Source organism: Phasianus colchicus, chromosome 1 (assembly GCF_987193195.1).
Source record: "Phasianus colchicus chromosome 1, bPhaCol1.hap1.1, whole genome shotgun sequence".
NCBI classification, from domain to species: Eukaryota; Metazoa; Chordata; class Aves; order Galliformes; family Phasianidae; genus Phasianus; species Phasianus colchicus.
In genome coordinates, this window is record NC_143436.1 from 197576696 (window position 1) to 197585956 (window position 9261).

The following is a 9261-nucleotide window of genomic DNA, read 5'->3' on the forward strand; positions in this document are numbered from 1 at the left end:
TGGGACAGACAGGGATACTTGGAAGTGGGAACTGACAGGACACTTCTGGGAAAAGTGCTCTCCTGAACCAGTGCAAGCAGCTGTCCTAGGGCTAGCTCTCTTGCACTTCTAGAACCACATCACCCTGCAATCTGGGTTTACTGCTGGCCACATCATCTCAAGGGTGTTGGATGCTTTGTTACAGGATGTGAGAGCCCTCAGGGTAGGCAAGACACAAGAAGGGCTTCATGTCTTCTCTGAACTCCACCGGTCCCTCCCACCCCCCCACCTTCCTCCTGGTTGGCATTCCTGGGCTGGAGAAGGAGCAGTTCTGGATTGCCTTCCCCTTCTGCATCATGTACGCCATAGCTGTGCTGGGGAACATCATCCTTCTCATCGTCATCAAGACAGAGTCAAGCCTGCGTGAGCCCATGTACCTCTTCCTGGCCATGCTGGCCTTCACGGACCTGGTCCTGTCTACATCCATGCTGCCCAAAGCGCTCATCATCTTCTGGCGGGGCTCCAGGGAGATTGGCTTTGTTTCCTGCCTTGTTCAGTTGTTCTTTGTCCACAACTTCACGGCAGTGGAGTCAGGTGTGCTCATGGCCATGGCCTTGGATCGCTATTTTGCCATTTGCCATCCCCTGCGGCACTCCAGCATCCTCTCCATGCCGGTGGTAGCAGCTCTTGGGAGCCTGGTGCTGTTGCGTGGAGTCCTCATGGTGAGTCCTGGCTGTTTCCTGCTCCGTAGGAAGGCCTTCTGCCAGCATCGTGTCATCTCCCATTCCTACTGTGAACACATGGCCGTGGTCAAGCTGGTATGTGAGGACACCAGAGTCAATGCTGCTTATGGCATTGCTGTGGCTTTGGCAGTGTCAGGACTCGATCTTACTGTGATCGTTGTGTCCTACACTATGATCCTGCGGGTGGTACTGAAGCTGCCATCATCTGACACACAGCTCAAGGCCTTTAACACATGTGTATCCCACGTCTGTGTCATCCTTAGTTTTTACGTCCCTGCCTTATTCACGTCTCTCACCCACCGGTTTGGACACAGCATCCCTCAGCACGTTCACATTTTGGTGGCCCACCTCTACATGCTGTTGCCCCCCACATTAAACCCCATCATTTATGGGGTCAGAACCAAACATCTCCGGGACAAGATAGTTGTCCTCTTAAAGCGGAAGGGAATCTGACCCGTGTCTGTGTGCAATCAGTTGAGCTTATAATTGTTAGATGAAATTTACAGAGTGAACTCTCAGACCCTTAATTTTGAGAAACAGCTTTCCTTAGCATGGTATACATGGAAAGCATTCCTGCAGAAATCGTTGGAGTTTCTTTTACTTTCACTGTGTAATGAAAGACAACAGAAGGAGTTCTGTCTGACCATTGTATTACACCTCCCAGAATTCAGATCCCCAAATTTTAGAATACGTTCACTACCAGGCAAATAGATATTCTTAATATCCAAATATTTCCAGTCTGACTCTCACACTGAGCACCTCCAAAAGACCTTTCTGTAGCAACCTTCACTATGCCAACAGTGTTCTCTGGGCCGTCTGAATGTGCTCAGATTTGAATGACAGCTGTCCTTGAATAGGAAACAGGGAACATTGAATCTCATGCTCTATATTCAGCCTTTTATTTTATGTTTGTGAAGTAGATCACAGAATCACAGAATCACAGAATCACTAGGTTGGAAAAGACCTATAAGATCATCCAGTCCAACCATCCACCTGTCACCAATGGTTCTCATTAAACCATATCCCTCAACACAACATCCAAACGTTCTTTGAACACCTCCAGGGTCGGTGACTCCACCACCTCCCTGGGCAGCCCATTCCAGTGCCTGACCACCCTTTCAGAGAAGTAGTATTTCCTAATATCCAGCCTGAATCTTCCCTGGCGAAGCTTGAAACCATTCCCTCTAGTCCTATCACCAGTTACACGAGAGAAGAGGCCGACCCCCAGCTCGCTACAACCTCCCTTCAGGTAGTTATAGAGAGCAATAAGGTCTCCCCTGAGCCTCCTCTTCTCCAGACTGAACAATCCCAGCTCCCTCAGCCGCTCCTCATAAGGCCTGTGCTCCAGACCCCTCACCAGCTTTGTTGCCCTTCTTTGAACACGCTCCAGGGCCTCAATGTCTTTCTTGCAGTGAGGGGCCCAGAACTGGACACAATACTCAAGGTGCGGCCTCACCAGAGCTGAGTACAGGGGAACAATTACTTCCCTACTCCTGCTGGTCACACTGCTTCTGATACAAGCCAGAATGCCATTGGCCTTCTTGGCCACCCGGGCACACTGCTGGCTCATGTTTAGCCGAGCGTCAACCAACACCCCCAGGTCCATTTCCTCTACACAGTCTTCAAGCCATTCCACCCCAAGCCTGTAGCGTTGCTTGGGGTTGCTGTGGCCAAAGTGTAGGACCCGGCATTTGGTCTTATTAAACCTCATCCCATTGGCTTCAGCCCAGCTCTCCAGCCTGTCCAGATCTCTCTGTAGGGCCTCGCTACCCCCAGGCAGATCGACACTTCCAGCCAACTTGGTGTCATCTGCAAACTTACTGAGGGTGCACTCAATGCCCTCATCCAGGTCATCAATAAAAATATTGAAAAGGACAGGCGCCAGCACCGACCCCTGGGGAACACCACTCGTGACCGGTCGCCAGCTGGATTTAGCTCCATGTTTGTGAAGTAGATAAATACAAAACATTCCTAGAGGAGACAATTCATAAGATCCTTTGCAAATGCAACCTTCTTAAAAAAAAACGGACTTTCTCACTGATGAAATTACTGCTAGTGACCAATTGCAGACAGGTCATTGCTCACAAGACTGTGCTCTACCACCAGGAGTCAAACATCCCAATAAACCAGTAAACATGTTTTACTAAACCACTGCCCGGAACGTGAGAAAGGTAGCAGGCTGAATGCAGTGAAGCTCAAATGGGGACCCAAATTCAAGTGCTGAATCTGACTCTCACATGTTCTGGATCTTTGCTCTGTGTGCAAGTGAGCAGCATTACCAGACGCAGAGGACATCTCCGACCTGGCCTGGCATTGTGTCTGAGCTGGATACCAGTGGTGAGGCAGGAATGTCATCACAGCTGGTCAGCAAATTCACCCACCATTTGCTCCTTCACATCAGGCAAGCCCATCCCGTAGCCTGCAGACTGCATTTGACCTGTACAAGGTAGTAATTAGGTTCATTCCCTGCCGCTATCCATTGTGACAGCAGCTCTTCCCTGCCAAGTGGCTCTGGGTGCACAGCCATCACTCAGCAACAACCCAGACATCAGTCCAAGACAACTCCTCTTCACTCAACGTAGCCCCGGCAAAAAGTTGTACACCTCTGCTCTGCAACTTTCCACGTCACTACTTCCGCTGAGCTGGCATATGTCAGGAGTGCACAAACTTCCACCACAAGGAACATGTGCACGTGGTGCTCTCTGGAGTTTGGGATAAGTGCTCCTTTTCCATGTCCCTATACACATCCTCCAGCACAGCTCATTCCCTCAGGTAGCTCAATCCAATGGCAGTCCATGGCCCAAAGCTGCTTCTGGACCTTGTATTTTCCAGCAGGGATGGGCTTGTTAGGGATGTGAAGGTTGGGGGCACCTTGGGATTTAGCAGTCATGAGATGGTCGAGTTCAGGATCTCATGCAGAAGAAGTAAAGCAAAAAGTATGATTGCTATCCTGGACTTTCAGGGAGTCAACTCTGATCTTTTTCAAGGCCTACTTGGAGGGATCTCATGGGCTACAGTGCAAGCTCACGGGAGCTTGGCAACATTTAAACAGCACTTCTTCCAAGCTCAAGATTTGTGCATCCCTAAGAGAAGGAAAGTGGGGAAGGGAAGCAGGAGACCTGCATGGATGAGCAAGGAGCTCATGGATAAGGTCAAAGGGAAGATGAATGTTTATGAAATGTGGAAAAAGGGCCAGTCCTTCTGGGATGACTATAGGAGTTACTGTCAGGGCCTGCACGGAAGCAATGAGGAAGGCTGAAGCTTGCCTGGAGCTTAAGCTGGTGGACAACATAAAGTATAATAAGAAAGGTTTTTTTTGCATATGTTAACAGTAAAAAAAAGACTAGGGACAATGCAGGTCCCCTGCCAAACAAGGGAGGTGTCCTGGTAACAGGGGATGCTGAGAAGGTGGAGATGCCAAACGCCTTCTCTGCTTTGGTCTTCACTTCAGAGTCTGCCCCTCAGGTCTTCTGGACTCTGGATGAAAGAGAGAGATCCTGGGAAACTGCGAGCTTCTCTCTGGTTGTGGAGGGGGTGATCCCAGAGCATCTGTGTGGGATGGATGTGCACAAATTCATGGGCTCTGACGGGATGCACCCACGTGTGCGGAGGGATCTGGCAGAGTAGATTACTGATCCACTCTCAATCATCTCTGACAGGTCTTGGAGAACAGGAGAGGTGCCTGAAGACTGGAGGAGAGCCTGTGTCACTGTGATCCTCAAAAAGGGGAAGAAAGAGGATTCAGGAAACTACAGGCCAGTCAGTCCCACCTCTGTCTCTGGAGAGGAGATGGAACAGCTTGTTCCGGATACCATCTGCAAGCAACTGGAAGAGAAGATGGCCATCAGGAATAGTCAGCATGGATTCTCCAAGGGAAAATCAGGCTTGACCAACCTCATAGCCTTCTGAGATGGCATCTCTGTCTGAGTAAATGGGGACAGAGCAGTGGACATCACCTACCTTGACTCCAGCAAGGCTTCTGATATTCCCTCCCACGGCATCTTGATATTGAAGCTGAGAAAGTGTGGGATAGATGAGTGAACACTGAGGTGGCTGAGAACTGGCTGACCGGCCTAGCTCTGAGGGTTGTGATCAGTGCTGCAGTGTCCAGTTGAAGGCCCATGACTAGCAGTGTTCCCTGGGGGTCAAGGCTGGGTCTGGTCATGTTCAGTATCTTCATCTTCAACCTTGATGAGTGGATAGTGTCCACCCTCAGATAGTGCACCGATGATACAAAGCTGGGAGAAGTGGTTGGCAAACCAAAAGGCTGTACTGTGATTCAGCAAGACCTGGACAAGCTGGAGAGCTGGGCAGTAACAAACCAGATGAAATGTAACAAAAGCAAGTGTTGAGTCTTGCACTTGGAAAGGAATAACTGACTCCAGGAGGGAGATGAAACTCCTCAATTCAGATGCAAAAGGCAAAAAATAAGGGAACAGGGTGGATAAAGAGAGAGAGAGAGGGAGGAAAGGGGGGGAGGTTGGGTTGCACGCTGGTGGTGAGAAGACAAGGAGTCACAGGAGCCCCAATATTGCATCCAGGGATCATCACCCGGATGATCTTTACGAGTCCCTTCCAACACAAACCATTCAATGATCCCATACGGTGTGGACACCACAAAAACAGCACAGAGAGGGACTGGGTGCACCAACATAGAGCAAGTAATTCAACAAACTCTGGAAAATATTGTAAGAAAACAGATATAAAACATACCAAAGTTTTACAACAAAACTGGACCACGGACTATGAGCACTCCAGCAATGAGGTGATTAAAAGTTGACTTCTTTTGTGTTTCTATTTTCTCTCCCTAATTACATCATAATTGGCAGGGGAAATTCAGAACTCTCGGCTAAGATTTACCTGGCAACTTATAAATATCTCCCAGTCCGCACAGTGCCCAGTGCCTGCATGGAAACCTGCAGAAGGCGGGTGAGTATTGAGGGTTGGGGCAGAACTTGACTGATCTTGAGGCTCGCACTCTCCCTGGACATGCCGTGCCCTCCCTTCTTTCTGCTGCCTGCACCTCTGCCATACAAGTGACCACGGCCCCAGGGCAGTTCCTGAAGGCTCTTGCCAGGTCACCAGCGCTGCCCTGCCTGTGCTGCAGGGCTTCTCAAGCAATCCCTTTTCCCCACCTATTGGGAAAATCCCAGGAGCTCAGCCATGTTCGGGGGCTGAGTGAGCTGCAGTCTGTGCAGGAGAGGAATGGGCTCTGCCAGAGCACTGCGTTTGAGGGGGGTTCTCCAAATCCGGTGGCACTGCCTCAGGGCTTTGCTCTCCAATTGCATGTTCCTCACCCATGGCAAACACCCAGAGCCTCTGCTTACAGGAGCAGGCAGCGTGCTTCAGAACAAAGCTTCTGCGGAGCTGGAGGGTTGCTGCTAATGACTTTGCATCCCCTCTGTGCCCATTAACACGTTTTCTTTGGACTGCTTTGCATCTGCATTAGTAACAATCTGTTTTGCATGCTCCAAGAGCGCTTGGAAAGTGGGACAGACAGGGATACTTGGAAGTGGGAACTGACAGGACACTTCTGGGAAAAGTGCTCTCCTGAACCAGTGCAAGCAGCTGTCCTAGGGCTAGCTCTCTTGCACTTCTAGAACCACATCACCCTGCAATCTGGGTTTACTGCTGGCCACATCATCTCAAGGGTGTTGGATGCTTTGTTACAGGATGTGAGAGCCCTCAGGGTAGGCAAGACACAAGAAGGGCTTCATGTCTTCTCTGAACTCCACCGGTCCCTCCCACCCCCCCACCTTCCTCCTGGTTGGCATTCCTGGGCTGGAGAAGGAGCAGTTCTGGATTGCCTTCCCCTTCTGCATCATGTACGCCATAGCTGTGCTGGGGAACATCATCCTTCTCATCGTCATCAAGACAGAGTCAAGCCTGCGTGAGCCCATGTACCTCTTCCTGGCCATGCTGGCCTTCACGGACCTGGTCCTGTCTACATCCATGCTGCCCAAAATGCTCATCATCTTCTGGCGGGGCTCCAGGGAGATTGGCTTTGTTTCCTGCCTTGTTCAGTTGTTCTTTGTCCACACCTTCACGGCAGTGGAGTCGGGTGTGCTCATGGCCATGGCCTTGGATCGCTATTTTGCCATTTGCCATCCCCTGCGGCACTCCAGCATCCTCTCCATGCCGGTGGTGGCAGCTCTTGGGAGCCTGGTGCTGCTGCGTGGAGTCCTCATGGTGAGTCCTGGCTGTTTCCTGCTCCGTAGGAAGGCCTTCTGCCAGCATCGTGTCATCTCCAATTCCTACTGTGAACACATGGCCGTGGTCAAGCTGGTATGTGAGGACACCAGTGCCAGTGCAGGCTATGGCATCTTTGTGGCTTTTGCAGTGACAGGAGTTGACCTTACAGTGATCGTTGTGTCCTACACTATGATCCTGCGAGTGGTACTGAAGCTGTCATCTTCAGACACTCAGCTCAAGGCCTTTAACACATGTGTATCCCACGTCTGTATCATCCTTTGTTTTTATGTCCCTGTATTATTCACGTCTCTCACCCACCGGTTTGGACACAGCATCCCTCAGCACGTTCACATTTTGGTGGCCCACCTCTACATGCTGGTGCCCCCCACATTAAACCCCATCATTTATGGGGTCAGAACCAAACATCTCCGGGACAAGATAGTTGTCCTCTTCCAGTGGAGGGGAATCTGACACATCTGTGTGCCATCAACTGAGCCGATAAGTGTTTGGTAAGTCCGGTAAATTTTCAGTGTGAACGCTTTACCCTTTAGTTCGAGTCCTACGCTTTCTAAATGCACAGTGTACATGGAAAGCATTCCTGCAGATATTACTGGATTTTCTCTTCCTTTCATTGTGTAATGAAAGACAACAGAAAGAGTTCAGTCTGATTTTTGCATAACCCCTCCCAGTACACAGATTCCTGAATGTTAAAATTCTTTCACTAATCGGGCAAATAAAGATTCTTCCTATCTTAATATAGAATCATTGAATCATAGAATCACAAAGCTGGGAATGACCTGCAAGAACATGTAGTCCAACCGTCCTCCTATTGCCACTGCTATCTCAAGCACTAAACCATATCTCATAGCTCCCCATCCAGATGTTTCTTGAACACAGCCTAGGATGGCAATTCCACCACATGCCTGGGCAGCCATTCCAGTGTTTAACCACTCTCTGAGAGAAAAAGTTCTTCCTCACGTCTAGTCTAGACCTCCTCTGGTACAACTTGCAGCCATTTCCTCGGCTCCTGTTTGTTGCTTGGGAGAGGAGGCCAAAACCCTCCTCATCACAACCTCACTTCAGGAAGCTGTACAGTTCAATGAGGTCTCCCCTGAGCCTCCTCTTCTCCAGACTAAACAATCCCAGCTCCCTCAGCCGCTCCTCATAAGGCCTGTGCTCCAGACACCTCACCAGCTTGGTTGCCTTTCTTTGAACACACTCCAGGGCCTCAATGTCTTTCTTGCAGTGAGAGGCCCAAAACTCAACACAGCACTCAAGGTGCGGCCTCACCAGAGTTGAGTACAGGGGGATGATTACCTCTTTGCTCTGGCTGGCAACACTGTTTCTAACACAAGCCAGGATGCCATTGGTCCTCTTGGCCACCTGGCCACACTGCTGGCTCATGTTCAGCCGAGCATCAACCAACACCCCCAAGTCCATTTCCTCTACACAGTCTTCCAGCCATTCTGCCCCAAGCCTGTAGCGCTGCACTGGGTTATTGTGGCCAAAGTACAGGACACAGCACTTGGCTTTCTTGAACCTCATCCCATTCACCTCAGCCCAGCAATCCAGCTTATCTAGATCCCTCTGAAGAGCCTCCCTACCCACAGGCAAATCGACACCACCTCCCACCTTGGTGTCATCTGCAAACTTACTGAGGGTACACTCAATACCTTCATCTAGGTCATCAATAAAGACATTAAACAAAATGGCCCCAGTACCGACACCTGGGGGACACCACCTGAAACCAATCGCCAGCTGGACTTCACTCCATTAACCACTACCCGTTGGGCACGGCCCTCTAGCCAGTTTCTTACCCAAAGGAGCGTATACCTGTCCAGGCCACGGGCAGCCAGTTTCCCCAGAAGAATACTGTGAGAGACCATGTCAAAGGCTTTGCTGAAGTCTAGGTAGACTGCATCAACAGCCCTTCTCTCATCTACCAGTCTGGTCACCCAGTCGTAGAAGGAGATGAGGTTGGTCAAGCATGACCTGCCTTTCATGAACCCGTGCTGGCTGGGCCTGATCTCCCGGATGCCACGCACGTGCCATGTGATCTCACTCAAGATGATCTCCTCCATAGCTTTCCCTGGTACCGAGGTCAGGCTGACAGGCTGTAGTTCCTCGGATGAGTGGATGCTGAAGTGAGCTGAGAACTGGCTGACTGGCCTAGCTCAGAGGGTTGTGATCAGTGCTGCAGTGTCCAGTTGAAGGCCCACGACTAGCAGTGTACTCCGGGGGTCAGGGCTGTGTCTGGTCTTGTTCAATATATATTCATCTTCAACCTTGATGAGGGGATAAGTGTCCATCCTCAGAAAGTGCATCGATGATACAAAGCTGGGAGAAG

At 50.4% G+C, this 9261-nt stretch overlaps 2 protein-coding genes across 2 annotated transcripts; both read left to right on the plus strand.

Moving 5' to 3' along the window:
• The first annotated feature begins 205 nt into the window (after positions 1–205).
• On the plus strand, positions 206–1863 carry LOC149920383 (olfactory receptor 52R1-like). The gene has a single exon (XM_090134331.1). It carries the CDS (start codon positions 228–230, stop codon positions 1173–1175), a length of 948 nt encoding a protein of 315 aa, XP_089990457.1. The 5' UTR covers positions 206–227; the 3' UTR covers positions 1176–1863.
• A 4358-nt stretch (positions 1864–6221) lies between these two features.
• Positions 6222–8232, plus strand: LOC116239533 (olfactory receptor 52R1-like). The gene has a single exon (XM_031609650.2). It carries the CDS (start codon positions 6438–6440, stop codon positions 7383–7385), a length of 948 nt encoding a protein of 315 aa, XP_031465510.2. The 5' UTR covers positions 6222–6437; the 3' UTR covers positions 7386–8232.
• The last annotated feature ends 1029 nt before the right edge of the window (positions 8233–9261 follow it).

Excerpts from the sequence above, each read along its gene's own strand:
- LOC149920383 (XM_090134331.1), top strand. The coding sequence starts at position 228 with ATGTCTTCTCTGAACTCCACCGGTCCCTCCCACCCCCCCACCTTCCTC.
- LOC116239533 (XM_031609650.2), top strand. The coding sequence starts at position 6,438 with ATGTCTTCTCTGAACTCCACCGGTCCCTCCCACCCCCCCACCTTCCTC.